Here is a 19,775-nt window from a genome sequence, read left to right as displayed (position 1 = left end):
GAAATGAGGCCATTGAACAGCATCTCACCTCTCCGTGGCTCATGAGACCTGAGTAAACCAGTGAGGATTGAAAACAGCTATTCCTTTGCCAGCTTAGTGCTCTGTGAACAGCTATTAGTGGCTTCAGCTGGGCACCTCTGCAGGACAAACACCTACCTTCAGGGTAGTTAACACCTGGGTTGGCAGAAACTGAACAGGCTGTGGAGAATTAGCCACTTGATCAGCACTAAAAATGACCACTTTCCACTCGTCACCATCAGCCCAGGTGGATAAGTTCCTGGGGAAGCTGCTGACGTGGATAATAAAATTCGAATCAGCCCGCCAGCCTGGCCACGTTTTCCAGATTATTACATACTTGTGGACCAGTGTAATATATCAGGCATGTAAATAAAACACCTGGCACGCAGACAACAAGCAGCTTGACAAACTGAGAGAGAATCTAGCTCCTTCAATGACTTTTTGGATACAGCTAACGAGCTGGTACAAATGGAAAATTTAATCAAAACTGTTAATTCAACATCAAAGCCTTAATGCGTGCTTTCCCTGAAATCAGGACAGAGACTTATTTAAAACGCAGTCAGTGAACAGGACAGTTTCTCTCACCGAACAAAGAACAACAGGAGCAGAATTTCCCATGTTTTTCATTGTTTGGGGTTATGATTATTCAGTGTTGTTTGTAAAGTGCTGTAACTTACCCAAAAGTTTGGGTATTAGGAAAGGGTTCTTCCCCCCCAGAGGGTGTTTGGGCACTGAACCCTCCCCAGGGAAGTGGTCACGGCATCAAGTCTGACCGAGTTTATGAGGTGTTTGGACAACGCTCTCAGGGACGGGGTGGGAGTGTTGGGGTGACCTGTTCAGGGTCTCAGTGTTCCTTGTGGGACCCTTCCAGCTCGGGGTATTCCGTGATTATATGATTCAAAATTCATTACTTAAAAAACAAAAACAAAACCAAACAAAAAACCAAACAAAAACAAAACCAAACAAAAACACCACCCCCCCAACAACAACAAAAAAGCACACACACACACACACAAAAACCAAACCAAAACAAACAAAACCAAACAAACCCACAAAAACTCAAACAAACAAAAAACCAACCTAACAAAAAAAACCCCACCAAAACCCGCAATCGAGAGACATTTAGGAATATTTCTAGGCAACGAGCAAGCAAAAAAAACTCTCAAGAAACAAAACGAACCCAGCCTTTAAAAACCTGTTGGCAGATAACCCGTCCCACAGCAGGGACAGGGGGGCAGGACACACGTCCTGTTCCGGACAGGGACCCCACAACGGCAGGGCGATGCCTCTGCATCCCATTTTCCTGCCGGGACAACTTTCCCTGACACTTTTACAGCCTTTCCTCACAGCCCGGGATCCCTTTGCTCCACCCGCGGCCGGACCCTGACGCTTCTGTGGCAGACCCGGCTTGCCTCTCGTGAGGGGCGCTGCCAGCGAGCCCTGACATCAGCTCTAGGGCACACAGCACAGCCCTCAGGGACGGTTGGGGCTCTCGTTCCGTTCCCGTCCGCAGGAGCAGCGGGAACGCCGGGAGTGGAGCAGGAGGGAGGTGGGAACGCCGGGAGTGGAGCGGGAGGGAGGTGGCATCGCCCTCAGGGACCGCCCTGAGGGGCCGCCCCCGCCATGCCCGCGCGCAGGCGCGGCGCGGGGACAAGATGGCGGCGGCCGCGCTGGGCTGGGCGCTGAGGGCGGCTCGGCAGGTCAGACCGGCTCCATCCATCCATCCGTCCTTCCGTACCTCCTTCCCCGCTCCCCTTCGGGGCCCTGTGCGCCCGATGCCGGGCAAGGGGGTGCTGCGGGGAGTGTTAGATGGCTGCGGGCTCGGCCCCGGCCCCGCGGCGGCCCGGACTGCGCGGGTCGGGTGTAATGTGGGTTCGGTGTAAGTTTGGGATCGCTGTGCCTCCGGTACCGTGAACTACTCGCTGCCTTCGACAGCCAAGCTGGGTCACACATTACACTTCTTACACCTTATCGCAGTCTGCAGCTTCCTTACGAGGGGCAGCACCAATCTCTGCTCCCTGTGACCCGAGGGAATGGCTGGAGCTGTGTCAGGGTAGGGTCAGGTTGCACCACAAAAAGATTCTTCCCCTAGAGGGTGGTTGGCACTGAACAGGCTCCCCAGGGCAGTGGGCACAGCCCCAAGGCTGCCAGAGCTCCAGGAGGGTTTTGACAGGGGGGATTGTTGGGGTGTCTGTGCAGGGCTGAGGGTGGGACCCAGTGATTCTTCCAGCTCTTTGCATTCTACGGTTTATGGCAATAACAATTCTTAGGTGACTGGGGTAAATTACGTGCAGCAGGCAGATGTGACAAACTTCCTTTCCTGAACTAGGTTCTCCCCTCTCCCTGCCCGGGGCAGGTGCGGAGCTACTACGTGGACTGGAGGATGCTGCGGGATGTCAAGAGGAGGCGGCTGGCCTACGAGTACGCTGATGAGAGGCTGCGGATCAACGCCATCCGCAAGAACACCATCCTTCCCAAGGAGCTGCAGGTACCAGCAGCCACCCCACGGCTGTGCCGAGCCAGGCCACAAACCCACGAGTGGCTCTTGATGCTTTGACCTGCTCTGGGTCACTTTACAGGCCCAGACGGCTGTGCCAGGTCACAAGTGCTTGTGTTTGCCCAGCTCACAAGCACAGAATGTCATATTGCAGTTGCCTCAGCCTTTTGGGGGGGTGTACAAGAGCGTATTCACCTGACTGGAGGACATGTGTGTTGGGTTGTGGGATTTTTGAAAACCAGTGTTTCTCATGTAAGCAGCACATGTAGCTACAAGTACAGTGAAATCACATTTTTCCCCCCTCGTGCTGTCACTAACATACATTCACAAACCTATTTTTCTGATGTGACGTGACATGGTTACTTTCATAGCTTCTAAAAATCTAAACTTTAGACTTATTTTTTATTTTGCTTATTTAAAGACCTGGAAGCCTGATCCAGCCAAAACCACCAATTTGTTCCATTAACAGTGCTTAATTTTACTTCTTGTCTGAGCTGCAAACATGTGAAAGCTGCATCAGATCTGGCTGTTAGATCTGTTCATAAAAATGCACGTATTCACTGCTCTGCTCTCAGCCTTACTGAGCACTAAGAATGTTTGCAAGTATCAGATTATTCCTGTATGTATTTGATCTGGCCGTGCTTAGTTATGGCATGATCCTTTTCCACTTAAAACATTCTGGGAGAGAAAGTGTATGAATCTGCTTTTATATATTGACTTTACCATTCTCTTGCTAAGTCTGGCTGGTGTTGGATGTTCTTACAGTACAAAACCAAGAAACACTGAAAAAAACCCCAAAACAAAACAAAACAAAGCCCTGTGACACCTTCCAAAGTACACTGTATGAGGCCCCTTTCACTGACATCAAAGCATGTTACCCGGGCAGGTAGTTAATAAAGAACATGTATTTAATTCAGCTCATCTTAAAGGACTTACCCACCCTGCAACAAGGAGAAAGCCAAGTGGATTTTTGAATAACTACAGTTCCTGGCTTGAGGGTGTTCGGTCTGTAATAAGGTTAAATTTTGCCACACGGACAGAGACAAGCTAATTTGACTGTAATTAGTGCCTTGATATTGTTCTGTGTGTATAATAAGGCTGATTTTGGGGTCTCCACATTTATCAGTTTACATTCACTCTTGGGATGCCCAGAATGAAAGGGCTGAGTGAGGAAGAGAGCAAAGTTCACCTGTGAGGTGGCAGAGAAGCTTGTGGTGGTACCTGCACAGGTTAAGTCAGCGCTGTGGCCTTGTGTTTTAGGAAGTGGCCGACAAGGAGATCGCGGCCCTGCCCCGGGACAGCTGCCCCTCGAGGATCCACAACAGGTGTGTCCTGACATCCCGCCCCCGGGGCGTGAGGCGGCGCTGGAGGCTCAGCAGAATCGTTTTCCGCCACTTTGCTGACCACGCTCAGGTGTCTGGGGTGCAGAGGGCCATGTGGTGATCACCAGGGGATGTTCATTCGGGCAGGAAACACAAACCGGGCTCACTTGTGCACGTGAGCAATTAAAGCAAGACTGTCCTGCCTCAGAGTCCAGCAGCAATGTCAAATAAATAAAATGAGAAGTTGTGCTGATTCATTCACCTCACTGGAGTGCAGTTGGTAGCAGCTGACAAGCAGCACAACTGCACTAAATCAGTCCGTGTGAGAGGCAGTTTGATTCTGAGGAAATTCCCTACTGGATGGTTGCAGGTATGGGCAGTGTTAGAAATAAAGACATACAGCACAAGGCTTATTTAAGTTGTTTTTTTTTTTTTTGCCACCGTACGGTAAGTTCACGGTAATTTGGGTAAAAGCATAAATGAAACTGCACAACAAGGGCATAGTGGTATTCTGCCACAAACAAGGGTGAGCACAGACTGGGAATAAAACATGGCCTCAGGTTTAGATACTCTTGCTATGCAATATATATTTATATTGACAACCAGACAAAGTGGCTAAAGGACCTGTTAGAAACTACAACGTGCTACTATTTCTCTCCTGTCTGTAGTGCAGCACTTGGTCCAGTGCTTCATGAACAAGGTAGCAAGTAGGTCCAGACCCTAACAAGAGAGTAATGGCTTCCTTAATTCCTAAGGTAACAACAAATCTGTCCTTGGGAGACACGTGAGAAGGAAGCAGGAAGGACACAGCAACAAGCCTGCTGCTAAGCTCATGTTTGCCCTGCACTCTTCTTCAAAGCAATGCAATAAAGGGGCAGTGGCTGCTCTGCCCCCCTCCCCAGCAGTGGGGCTGAGAGGTGGCAGTAGAGGCCAAATACCACTAGCAGCAAAGTTGACAGCAACCCATGACCCCCAGCCGAGTCACATGTTGGAGTATAAGCTATCTGAATGCACTTCTTACTGTTTCCTTAAAACCTGTGAGAGGTGATAGGCAAAGTGGAGCTTATCCCTCTTTTCCCCAGACACTGCTAGAGCCAGGGCAAGCTCCCTGTCCAGCATCAGCAGCCCACTGCTGTCCTGTGACTGATGCCACCTCAAAGACACCCCAGCGAGCTCAGGGTTGGCACTATAGAGCTGCCTTCGTTTCCAAAATTCGTAAGAGGCTGAACAGCCAGTAACTAATTTCTGAGTGTAATTGCTAAATTTTAACACCACATCGTTTCTGCTTAACTGTCAAGTGCTCGGGACAGTGGTTCTGCTTGCTTCAGTTCTCCCCTTGTGACATGCTTTACACTTCAACACTTTCCCACGTCTAATCAAAAAGCCACGCCCTGTGTAGAGAGCATGACATTAGCCCCAACAACCACATGGGCACAGCTGCCACTGGCAACAGAGCCTTGACACATCCTACTTTAGGATTCTTTACTTTTACACTCCCAGTCTCACAGCACTCCCCACTCATCTGAGAAGCTTTCTCAAGGAGGGGTAAGGATATACCTATGCTCCACTCCTCAGGAAACCGTGAACCACTTGACTGAAGGAAATGCTTTATAAGCTATTTTATTTAAATATTTTCTCCAACCTGAAATGGAAAATGACTGTCTTTGCTTGGAAGAAGGTCGTGTAAACGATGATCTTTGCAGCACAGCGTGTCTCACATGGAAGATCAGTATTAAGGCGGCCCTCAGAGTGCTTTCAGATATCCATTGGAATGTCCCCTTTGTACTGCTTTTCTCTGCTCTCCACCCAGGCCTTGTTGATGGTGCGCTTCATCTCATCGTCCCCTTCCGCGTACATCTTTTTTAAAATGTTCATGAGCCCCTCGCTGGGATCGGCGGTGTCGTAGGCAGCCTTCCTGCAAGACACACACAGAGGAGCTCAGGAATACCCAGCAACTCTGGGCAAAACATTAAATGCTAGCACTGGTTTGAAATGTCCTGCTAACAGTGAGAGTTTTGCTTTGGCAAAGTCCTTAAATCGTGGCAGTCTCGCTCAGGTTCCAAGCAGGGAGAATCCCGAGGAGCACCCTTGAACAAGAGCGAGTTGAGTGGTGTACCTAGAGAGGCCTGTGGGGTGGGAGAGCATTTGGATGGGAAGCATTTTGCAGCAAACAGGACCTGGAGGCAGCGCCCTACATTAATTTTAAGAAGCAGAAGTGAAATAAAACAGAAACAAAGTGCCAGTATCAGCCCGTGTTACGTGACAAGTGAATAAAAACAGAGAAACGACCACACAGAGCTCTTCGAAGTGACCACATTCACAACCCAGAAGGCTTTTTTCTTCTGCTTCCCATTTTTCAGCTGACCTCCAGAGGTTAACCGGCTCCTTTTTAACACCTCGCATTTCAAAGCAGAACTGCCTGTATGCCGTTTTCCAAAACCCTCTAGGCAGCTCCTTGTGCAGTCTAGCTGCGAAACACGGCAGAGCAGAACAGATCAGCAGAGGGAGCAAGTTCCCCACGCTCTGGGCTAAGCACCAGCTGTGCAGACCCCAGCGCTCAGAAGCTGGGAGGTGTGTTTGTATATAAAATCATTATATGATACACATTTTTATATATATCTATGAAAGTTTCCTGTCCCCAGGTGTTTCCTGCTGTCAAATGCCTATATATGTCTAAGCTGCCTGCTGCTCCAAAGCACTTGGAGTGATAGAAGTTGGCTCGAGACTTTGGATCATCATCTGAGTAAACAAAGACCTCTTTGGCCAAGGGCAGGCTGGGGTTTTTGTGCAGGCACTTCACTCAGAGATCACAATAATTATTTTGACCAGCAGAGCTGCAGGGAATATATCTGTGTGTTTCTGTACAATATACCCTTCACCTGAAGATGTCACCTCACTAGAGCAGCTTCTGCAATAAATGCAGCCATCAAAGTGCAAATGAATCCTTAACTGGTTGATTCCCTTTAGCAATCTCACTGCAGGTCTTTATCTCTTGTATTCCCCATGATGCAGCCTCCATCATGAGCAATAAAACAGTACAAGAGTGCCAAACACCTACTGAAAATGCATCTCCTCCACTGCCAGTCCTACAGGCACTCCAAAAAAAAATCCCAATACAATGGACCTCAAACACCTTAGGGGCCTGTCCCCCAGCCCAGTGATTCAGTCAGAACAGCAAAGACCTCTCCCAGCAGTCCTAAGGGAATGTGGAGAACAAGAAATGGAAAACAAGATGGAGGGTTGAAAGGACACTTACTCTTTCTCTTTGCTTTCTTTTTCCACTTGAGTGAGGCAATCCCATTTTTCCTCCCGCTTCTTCTTACACATCACAAGGACCGTGTCTGTCTTTATCTGTATGGTGAACAGCAAGGCAGGAGTTTAGACTGCTTCATGAAGGGATCCTGCTCACAGTGAATAAGATCAGCTTATAACATAAACCTCTTCCACACTCACAAATTCCTGAAATGTTTCTCTCAGTTATTCATTATTATGTAGCATACAAAAATTACAGCACGTGCTCAGCTTTAGGGCACAAAGTATTAACCTCACTGTGGGCAATTTAAATGGTGTAATGATTAGAATTCTAGCACAGAACTACAGCACCAATACAGAAGAACATTAAGTGCTGCATAAACACCGTTCAGTGATTCTCAGGATGCTCAGGTACCCAGGGCTGCCTGGCAGAGGGTCTGGGCTTCCTACTGGACTTCTCCAAGCACACCAAGTTCAGGCAGAGGCTCTTCCAATTTCTCTCCAAGGACAAGAAAATAGTTTTAGGGTATTGCCTAATCTTGCAACATGTTTGCAAGTTACAAACAAAGCCTGTTTAATTGCAACCCTGACCTAAATTTCACAAAGAACTCCCACTTGCTTCAGCAGACAAGAGTCTGCTGCTGCTTAGCAAATACGTGACCACTGCTCACTTTCAGCCCACATTAGAAATCACCAGAGCATCACCTTCATTTATTTCAGCCGTTTCAATTTCACCCTGTCCTAGTTTTAGGGCAATTTCAGATTGAACCATCATTTCTTCCCATCCGGTGTCACCACGTGCAGCTCAGATGTGCGACACCTCCCTAAGCCTGGACAGGTGCTACAAGTAGCAGAGCGTGGATATCACCAGTTGCAGTCAGCAACAGTAAAATGCCACTAATGTTCTGATTCCCTTGGAAAATTAACCCCAGCAGGGGTTAAGCCACACCACCAGTGTTCAGTTCTGGAGCAATCCACCCTTACTGAGGCAGAGCAGGTCTCAGACCCTGCTTTGGGAATTAAGCCTCTTTAAGCTTCCCAAGATTTCGGTCTGCAGACCTTAAAACTGCAGAGAATTTCTCAGAGGTATTTAAAAGCACAAAGATGCAAATGGATGCTTGGTGGAATTTTCTGCTTAATTATTTCTGAAATCCTGTTGGAGAGCTATTAAAAAAAAAAAAAAGTATAGAATATCCAGACATGATCTTTTGAAATAGGATTCCAGAGACTAATTCCACAGTTATGACAATCCCAGATTAATAAGAATCACATTCACAGTGCAGAGACTTTACAGTAGAAGGGAGAGAGTGAAGGCTAGGACTAAGTCTCCTGAAGTAGAGCCAGGCAATGAACATGATACTTTGTGAGGGACCTAAATTATCTCTTAACAGACAAAGTGTCTCTTACAGACCTTTCTAGAGCTGCCTTCCACAGAGATGGGCTTCAGGAGGTTGTTGAAGGTCATGGTGTAGTTCTTCCCATTCAGGTTCTTCACCAGCAGATCAAATGACCTGGAACCGGAAAGAAGAGGGCAGAAAGGCACAAATATTCCAATTATTGCGATGTCTGAAAACCCTTTAGCAGACCTTTTCCTTAGGAAAGCAGGTGTATTTCTTGAGAAAGCGGGTCAACAGGCTTGGATTAGTTTATTCCCAGGGCTCTCCAGTGTTCAGCTGAATTTCAACACTAAGAAATTAAAAGGACCAATCCTGACTTCACAACAAATCAAGATCTTCAAGGTCCTTTCTACCTCACTGATCTCCTACAACCTTGGAAAGGCAGATTTCTTTAATGTACATTCAAGTTCTATCAGGGCTGACACCAGATGTCCTGTCAAGCGTGGAGAGGTGCAACAAGCAAAATGAAAACATCCTGATACCCTCTAAGGAGAGCTGTACTTAAGAATATGTCCTGAGAACTAAAAGCTAATACAGCTCAAGTTTTAAAAAAGAAAAAGGAAGTAAGGGTTGATCCAATACTCCTGCATTTCAGAGTGTTCCCGTTGTGGTACCACCAGATGAACTCACCTCTCTGTGAAATTCACCTGCACATTCTCAGCTGGAAGCTTCTGGACACCATTTAAAGAGATGTAAATCTTCACAAACTTATCTGACTGATCCCAACCTGCAAGTGAAAAAACAGAGATTAACTTCTACTTTTCCTCCATAAACTGCATGCATTCCATTCCAACTCCCTCCACAAACTCCCCTAGAATGATTACCATCTCTGCATTACTAAAACAATCTTCAGAGGGATAAGGGGAAAACATGGATTATTCAGGAATAACTTGAATGCAAAAGGAGGTCTTTATATGTAGCCCTGTTCGCTAATTCCTGCAAATTCTGAGAAAAAACGTGCATCAGCTGAGGTGAAAGGAGAGCAACCCTGTCTGTGCAGGGGGATTCAGAGGCAGCTGTCTGCTCCTGCTGCAGTTTCCTTGACCCACTTCTTCCCCTACTCCCTGGATCTTGAGCAATTCCCTCTCCTCTCACCTACATGGCAAGCAGAGAAGCCAAATCTCCCTCCTTTACTCCTGCTAAGCACTAGGTAATGGAAAAACACCAGCTGGCACACCAGGGATCCCTAATGCATCCCACCAGCACCATCACACAAACAGGATAAATACACACTGTGGTTGTGATGGCAGGGTTAGCACGTGGTAGCTTTTAAAGTGGGGTCTCCAGGATGAAATAAACACTTAAGAAGGTTTTGCTATAATGATAAGTGGCGACTCTAACTCACAGTAACACCACCCTGCTTTCTGTTCAGAAGAGACACTAGAAAAAGAATCCTACCGTAATTGTTTATTTTCACCGTGTACCCTCCCAGCGACGACTTTTCCTCCTCTGCCACATCTTTTGGCTTGGGCGGAGGCTGATTCTTGATTTCCATCTCCAGCTTGTGTTTCTCTGCCAGCAGGACATCACGCACCCGCTTCCTCGTGGCCTTCGCGAGCAGTTCTTTAACCTCCTCCAAATCTTTCTGCAGCTGGTTGGAAACCAAGAGGTCACATATATATTAGACACGGTTCTTCGTGCCCAGGGCTCACAGCTGAGCTCTTTGCGACAGTTTCCCCGTTTCCCAGAAGCTTCAGGTTAATTAGGTCATTGGTTTCGTTTCCCGCTACAACCCCGTTAAACAGAGCCATCCCTTCCTCACCCCCTGATATATATATATATATATATATATATATATATATATATGTATGTATATATATCTCCTGTGGATATATAACCATATAGAACCATATATACAGAGCCATTAAATCTGACAGAATGGGTCAGGTCGGAAGGAAACACAATCTTGTCCAACCTCCCTGCTCAGGCAGGGCCATCTTACAGCACACGGCTGTTAAGGCTCGGGAAAAAACCTCCAAGACCATCAACTCCAACAAGTTTTAAGCTTTCAGTGTCTAACCCTTCATCATTTAAGGAACACCCCGAACCGACAGGAGCGGGGCAGATGGCACGGCTCCCCCGACACGCCCCGCCTCACGGGGGGACCCCCCGCAGCCCTGGGCGAGCGCGGGGCCGCCGCTCCCACCCCGCTCCGGGCCGGGCACGGACCGCAGCGCCCGCGGCGGCGGGGCCAGACCCGCTGGGACCCGCCGGGACCCGCCTCACCTCCTCCCGCGCCGCGGCCATGGCGGCTCCCGCTGGAACCTCTGGAACCTTCCGGCCGCGGGAAGTGACGGGACACGGCCCGCTCCGCCCGTCGGGAGGAGGGACATGGAGCCTGCCCGCCCCCGGGCGCTGAGGGTAGGAGGGACATGGGGCGGGACAGGGGGCCTTCCCACCCCCGGGCTCTGAGGGACGGGCAGGACCAGCAGCTTTCCCCACCCCGAGGGGCTGAGGGGCGGGAGGGATCAAGAGCTTTTGCCGCCCCCGGGCTCTGAGGGACGGGCGAGATCAGGAGCTTTCCCCGTCCCGAAGCTCTGAGGGACGGGCGAGATCAGGAGCTTTCCCCGTCCCGAAGCTCTGAGGGACGGGCGGGACCAGGAGCTTTCCTCGCCCCGAGGCTCTGAGGGGCGGGCGGTGCCGCCCTGAATTTACTGTGTTTTTAAGGTTCAAGGAAGGAAACCGTTTAGCCTTTGAAGCTGACAGAACAGCATGGTGTAGGTTGACCTTGCTGGTATCTATCTCTGGTCATTTCAAACCACAAGCGGCAACAAGAGTAACGCTTCTGTGGCGATCTGTGTGAATGTCTGTGTCTAGTGACTTGGTTACAAGAAGCCTTGGGCCGATTTTCAAACCTCTAGTCGTGGGTTCACGGAGTTTCACTGTAGCTGTCACCTGTCTTGCTCTGGTCACTCGTATCTCATGTGTGAGGGCACCCTGTTTTTTGATATAATTCGGGTGTGAGGGGCCAGGGGCTGAGGCGAGCAGGGAGCACGTTTTCTTTGGGTGATCAGACTTCTCCCCCTGTTTTTTTGGTAGATGTCACTAGAGCTCATGGCCTAGAACAGTTTTGCAAAACAGCGTCTTGTTTTCCTTATTCGGGTAAAGAACATCAAGTTGATGTGGTGGAGTTAATAATGCTGAAAAGGGAAGAAATTTGTGTTCCCAGCCTTTAAAGGGAACAAGGCTCACAAACCGAGTGCCCTGTTGTGTGTTCGCTCCTCATTTTCACGGAAAAGGTTATTAAGGTTGGAAAAGACCTCCAAGGTAACTCCAACAAGGTTTAAGCCTTCAAGTTCTAAGCTTTCATCAATTAAAAAAAAAAAAAAATAAATAAAATAATTCAAACCAACAGAGAGGTTGGGTGGATGGCACAGCTCCCCGAACACACACTGCCTCAGGGAGACCCCCACAGCAAATGCTCATAGAGCTTTCTGGAGCAAAACCAGAGTGTAAATTGCTGCTGGGAAGTTGTTCCTAACTTGTAATGTCACAATGTGTTCTCAGGGAGTGACTTTGGGAGTAAGAGAAGATTTAGCTATCAAACCATTGGGAAGGAAATGTGGCTTTAATTCATAATATGTGGCTACATGTGTGTGAAAATACACCGGTGTAATGCTACCAAAATCCTCTTTAAGCGTTTTCCTCACTGAAAGAAAAAGATGGTTCTCACCATTCTTACTAAGTCAGCGTTGTGAGCACCAACAAAAAAACGTTTCAATATCCCCAGGTCCCTGCTGGGCATTAAAATTTCCCACAAAACCAAAAATAAATAAGGCAATGCCAATCCTTCTCTCAGTAGCAACGTGGAGGAGGCAGCGTTTGCCTCCCGATGTCCTTTATAAACAGTGGAAGCCAAGGCAGGACACAGCCCTTCAGTGTTTAAAAAGTCAATTTCTGTAAAAAAAGGTGCCAGTTAGAACACCTGTTTCACCAAGCTGGGGAATGCCAGCTCATTTGCTGATTTATGGGCTTAGGTTTTGGGTGGTTTTTCTCTTCTAAAGTGAATATCCAGGATTTAATTAATCTGTGAGGATATTGACTTTGCAGAGGTATGGAGAAATTTGATGAGGAATTCACAGAAACCCTGAAGCCAAGGATTGATATTCAAGCCTTGCATTCCCCGCAGCAGTTTTAACAGATGTTGTAGTGAGGTGTTTATTATTACCCTCTGCTGCAGTGCTTCAGGATCTGCAGTTGGGAAAGATCTGCAAAATCAACTTGTGGTTATGTTTAATTTTCATAGGAATGAGCTTAAGCCCCGATCATCTTCAGGAGCAGTATTTGGAGACAGGATAGTTGATTTTATCCAGAAAATACAGCATGGTCAACTGGTATTTACTTCCATGGCATGTTTTCTCAATTGGTTGTTGCAATAAGCAGTTGCTTATTCAGGAATTGCTTCCTTATGATCTTTCTGTTGAACTGCCACTGAGACAAGAAAAAAACTTTCTTTGGTTTTTTTTCCTTATATATTAATCTGCGAGTTTCTTCACTCTCAATTGTGGTCTTATATTAGGAAGTGCTCCTAATTTTACAATTTAAATTGGTAAGTTTGTAAATGAATTTCTAGGAGGAAAATGCTTTCATTACTCCATAAATGCATTTGGGCCTACAATTTGCTTTTTTCCCGTGATTTTTTTTTTTTTTTTAAATCCAATGTTTATTTAGTTTCCTTAAATCAGGAGCATTTCAGCACGCGTGGCACTTCCCTTTGAGTGGCAGCTTCCACGTGGAAAAGTTAGCATTATTGTCACGTAAAAGCAAGCTCCAAAAAGGCCCCATGTGCTCAGAGCTGCAGCAGCTTCTGGATGCTGCATCCTCTCCTGACAAACACTTTGGATAGTGCTGTGGAGGTAAATCAATACAAAATGTTACGCCTGGTAAATTTAATCTTCTGCTTTTCTCCCTCTTTGCCTTCTTATCTGCCCCTGAAGTGCTGTGTGCTTTTCCAGTTATCTGGGAACAACGGCTCTTCATCTCAGGTAATAGAAAAGAAATCCCAGAGCAGTTGCTCACGTGGAAAAATGGTTTTATAAATCGCTTGGATACTTCTGACTATGGTAAATTGTGCTCTGTCCTGTTCTTGCTCAGCTGTGCCTCTGTCTGGAGCCCATTTCCAGTGTCTCGCTGTTCCCTTCTGCTGCCTGTGTCTCTCCCTGCAGGCACGCTGCCTCATGGCTCACTTGTACTCCAGGGGAGCAGGAAGTCCTTCCCAACATCAGCTGTTGGGAAGTATCTCCGGCCTTTAGGAGAAGCATTCTCTGTGCTGGAGCCTTCAGACCGGCACTTGGAGCAGAGGATTGGGGTGCCCCATGAGCTCTTGTGAACAGGTTCCCCCCGGGTTGGAATTAGCCCAGTAGCACACACACACTCTGGACAGCTCATCTGCTGAGTCACTGCTGCAACAGAACCAGCTGGTGAGACCTGAGTCACAAAACCTGACTCAGCAGCTGCTTATTCCTGCCAACAGATTGGAGCTGTTTCTTAAGCAAATGCCTCAGGAAAATAAGCACCTTATTCCCACCTTGTTGTCCATTTCCATTTATTTTACAAGGCATCGTTCACACAATGATAACAAGGTACTGATCCAAACAATTCAGTAACAATTAAAAAAGTAAACATTTGTTGTGACCATGTACATTGAATTGCACTTTTAATAACAAGCATTACACTTATATTTCCATGTTGTACTTTATATAATACATGGATGATTTACCCAAGTACTGGCAGTACTGAATTTTTCTCAGCTAACAGTCTGATCTCTCTGTGATGCTCTTTTTTTTCCTAACTCTTTAGGAATTGTGAACTTGGCACACACACACGGATCACAAAGGCAATTCCAAACCTGGAAAACTTCATTGTAATGGAGTCACAGAGAGCTTTGCAGCTGCTCTGTTTTCCATGGGCTGGAGTGAATCCATCTAAATGGCAGACATGGAGGGAGCTGCATCATGCTTGGTTAGACCCTTTTCTGTACTCACCATCTTTTCCCAGTTCAGAGAACCCAGGGAATCTTCTTCCCTGGAAAACAACAGTTCCCAAGGCTCCAGAGAGCTCCTGGCACAGCTTTTGAGGGTGGTAGCAGCAGCAATGCAAACCCAGGGATTACTGGAAAGAGGGAATCGAGACCTGGAGACAAATCTGGGAACATCTGCTCTTGTTTGCATTGGTAGTACCATCCATGCATTATATAAAATACAAAACTAGGAGAAACTGTAGGGAAATTAGTACAGCCCAGGATTCCGGTGGTATCAAATCACAAATGGAATTCATGACACCAAATCCTTTCGATGTATTTATCCCCTTGCCGTTCAGTTTCTTATATATTATTCTTTATATAAGATATAGTTCTCCAAAGATACATCTATATTCCTTTACAGGTTAAATAAAAGCAAGTCCCACTGAATAAGAAAATAAGAGGAAGTAATGTCCTAATTCTCTACCCTTTTTTCTTTTTCAGGTAAAAATAGCACGAAATACATTCAGTAGCAAAGCAGTTGGGATCCAGGAGAAACGGAGAGCCCTGTATTCCTGGAGAATTAACCTGTACGTGTTAAGTCACAATCCTGAAGGAATTTGGGTAGACTTCTGACTTGGGAAAGACAGGATCTTGATCAATGCTGAGCATTATTTATCCAGTTGCAAATTCCTCCCATCTGTGGATTAGCCCAGTTCTAAAGGCTGCTGTGACACACACCTAACCCTAAGACTTGAGAGGTCCCAGTAGGGTATTAGCACAACAGGCAGACAGATAACGTGTCCAGGACAGCCAGCTGGGTGCACAGCAGCCCCTGCAGCAGGATCCCTGCCAGCCACAGCAGCCCCTCAGCCTCGAGAGGAACCTCTCTGCCCTCTCGTCACCATCAACCAGTGACACTTGCTGAGGTTTTCTCTCCAGCAGCTGCAAGAGCACCAGCACTGTAAGGTAAGAGTGCTTCTGGTTTCAGAGCCAAAGGTGTTTTAGGCTTAGGAGATGATGCAGAAGTTGCCAATTATCCCTGAGTCTAACAGTAAATCAAAATCAGAGGTATAGTTCTCCCACACATACAAGTAGTTTCATGGATTTCACTGCAGCTACTTCATAGAAGGAAGGGAACAGCCCTACCTTGATCCTGTGGAAAGCATGGCATGTGGCTTTCAATGTAGCTTTTGATACTTCAGTGCCACTAAATGCAGATTGTTATTTACTCCTGAACTGCCACAGCCAGTCAGTGAGGGGCACCATGACCCTGAAGTCAATGGGATATTCATGCTTTGTCAAGGGGATGAATTCTTGCAGTTCTTGGCTCTCCCTCTCCCCCTGTAAATGGCTGTTTTGATTTCGAGTTGTTTCTAACACAATGGCACAGATAATCATTCATCTTAGAAGAAATTTCAAGGGCCAACAACCAAGAGCAGTCCTTTAAAATGTCTAACAAGAGAAAAAAACACTGCTTACCTATGTAAGCACTTCTAAGGTAGCTGCAGCAATGGAACTCCACTGTAGCAAATTAAATCCTAATTAATGGGCAGGACGAGGGTGGGTTTGTCAGCTGGCAGGACTGATTACACAGCTGACTACCTTCCCTGAGACTGGTTTTACTGAACATTAATGCAGGTGGACCTCAGGGATTTTGCAGTTTCTTGGCTTAACTCCACACATCATATTTTTTTTTTTCTTTTTAATTCTCTCCAGGTACATTTAGAAATGTAAACTAAGTGAAATAAGTCCTATTACTTTAGAGAGTATTATGTTTGGTTCACAAAGATAATACAAGACTAGTTCACGTAACTAAATCAGCCTTGCCTCATTTAGCCTGTAAAGTGTTACAGTCAAAGGAAAAACAACTGTTTAAAGTGGAAAAAAAGAGTACTTTTTTCCATTTTTTTGTCCCCCCATATTGGGCATCTCAGGAACAGATTAGAGTCCAACAAGGTAGAACAGTTCTAGTAAAAATATTCTTTGGAGGTTTGTCCCTAATCAAAGTACAGGGTTCACTTCAGAACGGTGCATTCTCAACAAAATTAAAAAATAGGATTTCGTTCCACATACATATAGTTATAAAATTCAAATTATTTTTAATAAAGGTTTGCTGTGGACACACAGTTTGATACCAACTCAGGAAAAAAAAGTTAGTAACTCCAGACTTACAAACTCTGTTAGCTGTCCCAGTGCCACACGGAAACAAGAGTTTCAGTGGGACTTTGATGACGTTTCCTGCTGGAAGGCTGAACAAGCAGCCAGCTCTGCCTGACAGATCCATCAGGAACAGGTGTGCAGGCAGCTCTGTCACACACAGAGGTTTTCCTGCAGGAGGTTACATTCCCCTGCAGCACCTACAGTCAGCAGGTGGAATTTTAGCCTGCCTGGCTTAATATCCTGCAGTCCTCCTCCTTTCCTTGCTTCTGAACACTCACCAAGACAATGCCATAAAGCTATTATTATTTCCTCACTCTTTGGGCAGTTCTGAGAAGACAAATGTAACTCTTCCAAAACAAACACTACCTTGGATCTACAGCGGGAAGGTGGAATTCCTTTGCTGCCTTTACGTCACTGCCTTCTCAAACTTCCCTTGGGTGACCCAAGCCTCAGCTTCCAGCCTAGAGGAGTTTGAAAGCATCACAACCAGCAGGTAGCAAAGGTGGGTTGGTTCCAGAAAGTCACCTGCCAGAGGGCTGCCACACACTGAGGAAAGCTCATTCCATGAACCTGGGGAGCTCATTTACCAGCTCCTTTCTGATAAACTGGGCATCCACTGGACCCTTTGAGATGATTTAAACTCAGTCACTTGGCAAAAGACAAACTGGAGGGGGAAGGGGGGAAACCCACCCACGTATTTTTTTGTTGCTGTTTTTAATCCTCTCCAGTAAGTGCCGAAACAAGGACAAGGGACAGGACTGTACCAGGGGGAGCTGCAGGGTTGAGATGTTTGAGCAGCTGTGAGCTGTTAACTCACCTGCTCAGGGAATCACAGTATTACACGTTTTTTTCTGTTACTATTACTGCATTTTTCCAATCAAGGTTTCCAATCCAGTTCTAGGTACGATTAAAGATAAATGAAATGAGAGATTCAGACACTTGTCAAACCACCAGTGTCACTCGAGGGCACGGTACTCTCAAATGTTCCAGTCAGATGTTCAGCAGGTATCCTTAAATGTCACTTCAGATTTATTACAAATTCAGATTCACAGCTGTGGATGTGTGAAGCAGAACTGGTAAGGGAATGACTAACGCTGGGTTTAGTCAGACAAGAGAATGGAAACATTTATGCAAATATTATGAGCAAGAAAGTGATGAGGGAAAAAGACCTTTGCTAACATTTGCAAAAGAAATTCCTTCTATCCCCCCTTCCTTTTCTTTCTCACTGCCTTAATATTTACAGATAATCCCTGTTCTTGCAGGTACATTTTAAAATACTAAATTTTTTTAACCCCTTATTCTTAGAAGAGAGAATGGTGTCAGGATGCTGATTATATTTTGATCTCTACTTCAAACAGCTGACTGCCTTTCAGAATCTTTACTTTGGCACTGGTAACATTAAATCTGTACTACCCTGTTGAAAATAATTCACAATTATGCTTGACAACAAAGCACAAGATGGGTATCATTGAATTTTATTGTACAAAACTGACAAGGTATGGCATTCCTTAAAATTAAAAAAAAAAAAAAAAAATAACAAAACAGAACTAACGTCCCTGGAACAACTTTGCAAATGGAACAATTAATACACAACCTTTAGTCCAGCAATGACATTTAACTGCAAGACCATCTTTAGACATGACAGGTATAATTAAAAAAATATTCCATCGGTTCAAGCAATAGTTTAATTTTCCATGAAATAAGTATTTCTATAAACACTTTATGTTCAGTCAAAACAAACGCTCTTGAACTTTCTTACCTTAAGAGATACAAAACAACCAGACAGGTTTGGGAATCACCAGAGAAGTCTACCCCCACAGGAAAGGCTAGGGTTTGTATTCCACTTGAAAATGCTTGTTTTTATAAAAATAAGTAATACCAACGTAGCATTTCCTAACCAAACACTTCTAGCAAACAGATCTTGCTTCTGTGATGTTTTATTCATCAGTGCAGCACAAGCCTTTTTGGGTATTTTTTTTTTTTGATACCTCATTTCTATGTCAAATTTGGAATTTGAATGTAGACCCAGGGAAAGGTTTTCATTAGTTTTATTCATAAAACCTAACCTTTATCGCACAGGATTTACAAAAGGTCAAAACTGTGCAGGGTCTTCACTCTGCTTCTCAGCCAGAACCATCAAATGAGCGTTGAACAGCTTTCCCTTTATCCCAGTGGAAGGAATTATTCCTCGGAATTCTTAGTATAACACGAAATAAAACAAAGGGAACTAGGTAACTTTATGTTAAATTCCAGCTGAGCTGTGAACAGCCATCAAACAACAGCGCTACAAGAACTGCACGACTCGCACTTCTGAAAGAAAACCAATCCGAACTGAGGGGTTCCAGGGCAGCTCCTGAGGGCTGTGCCAGGACAGCACAAGCTACAGCCTAAAAGCTTTACAGAAAGTGCTTCTCTGCAGGACGCAGTCCCTGCATAAACGGGGCTGGTCCCAGGGCCACTGCACACACCCCAGGACTGAGCACCTGTGCTTCCCAGGGAGAGGCTGCTGCAGCGCCTCACACTGCCCGTTCCCTCTCTGCCTCCAGAAGAAGAGAAAAAAAAAAAACTTTCTATGCAAGATAAAAAACAATTTCGAATTAGTCGTGTATTAAAGACCTAGGTTTGAAGTATTTATTTAACATCTAGTCATAGAAAATAAAGTGTAAAAGTATGAAGGTATCAGAACGTGGCTTTCAGCAAGGCAGTTGGGAAGTTAAGAATTCAACATAAACCAGGAATTACTTTCCCCCCCCCCCACCCCCTTTTGTAAAGGCTCACATCAGAAAATGAATGAAAAACACCGAAGGGTTTCACTTCAAGCCTGCGCTCCTGCCTTTTGTCCTTTCCCCGAGAGGAGGGACCGCTGGGAGGCTCCTCCGGGGTGTTTCAGCTGCGTTGTTCTTTGTGCTCTGGTGCCGGGTGTGGCCCCAACTATGTGCTGCCCTCCCGGGGGGGCAGGGGCGGCGGGGGCTGCGCCGGGGCCTGCGTGCCCGTGGCCGTTTTGATCGAGTTCAGGGTTTTGCTAAACCAAGAGTTTTTGGCAGCTTGGATTTCGTTCATGAGGGCTCCTCTCTGGTGCTCCAGCTCCTAAGAAAGCAGAATGGTCAGAATTGATCGACAAACCAATTAATTAACAACAACAACAACAACAAAAAGCATCCACACGC

The 19,775-nt window shown here is 46.1% G+C and overlaps 3 protein-coding genes across 12 annotated transcripts in view; 1 reads left to right on the top strand and 2 right to left on the bottom strand.

Moving 5' to 3' along the window:
* Window positions 1-1,619: 1,619 nt before the first annotated feature.
* Window positions 1,620-4,538, top strand: MRPS14 (mitochondrial ribosomal protein S14). The gene is made up of 3 exons (XM_027892858.1): window positions 1,620-1,718; window positions 2,348-2,506; window positions 3,776-4,538. The coding sequence occupies exons 1-3, from the start codon at window positions 1,674-1,676 to the stop codon at window positions 3,956-3,958; spliced, it is 387 nt and encodes a 128-aa protein (XP_027748659.1). The 5' UTR covers window positions 1,620-1,673; the 3' UTR covers window positions 3,959-4,538.
* An 894-nt stretch (window positions 4,539-5,432) lies between these two features.
* Window positions 5,433-10,843, bottom strand: CACYBP (calcyclin binding protein). The gene is made up of 6 exons (XM_027892859.1): window positions 10,713-10,843; window positions 9,885-10,077; window positions 9,117-9,213; window positions 8,501-8,600; window positions 7,094-7,188; window positions 5,433-5,752 (listed from the first exon to the last, which is right to left on the bottom strand). The coding sequence occupies exons 1-6, from the start codon at window positions 10,731-10,733 to the stop codon at window positions 5,593-5,595; spliced, it is 666 nt and encodes a 221-aa protein (XP_027748660.1). The 5' UTR covers window positions 10,734-10,843; the 3' UTR covers window positions 5,433-5,592.
* Window positions 10,844-19,211: 8,368 nt separating this feature from the next.
* The window catches only part of RABGAP1L (RAB GTPase activating protein 1 like), a 201,773-nt gene continuing 201,209 nt past the window's right edge, over window positions 19,212-19,775 (bottom strand). For all 10 annotated transcript variants that reach the window (XM_027892846.1, XM_027892847.1, XM_027892849.1 and 7 more), the window contains one exon: window positions 19,212-19,695. In XM_027892846.1, coding sequence (XP_027748647.1) covers window positions 19,540-19,695 — 156 coding nt within the window. In that variant the 3' untranslated portion in view covers window positions 19,212-19,539. The remainder of the gene's footprint in view (window positions 19,696-19,775) is intronic.

This window comes from Empidonax traillii, unplaced genomic scaffold (assembly GCF_003031625.1).
Source record: "Empidonax traillii isolate 1590-97213 ecotype Southwest subspecies unplaced genomic scaffold, ASM303162v1 scaffold372:size565953, whole genome shotgun sequence".
Taxonomy (NCBI): Eukaryota; Metazoa; Chordata; class Aves; order Passeriformes; family Tyrannidae; genus Empidonax; species Empidonax traillii.
Note: the sequence above shows the minus strand (reverse complement) of the source record. Positions and strands in the feature narration are given on the sequence as shown.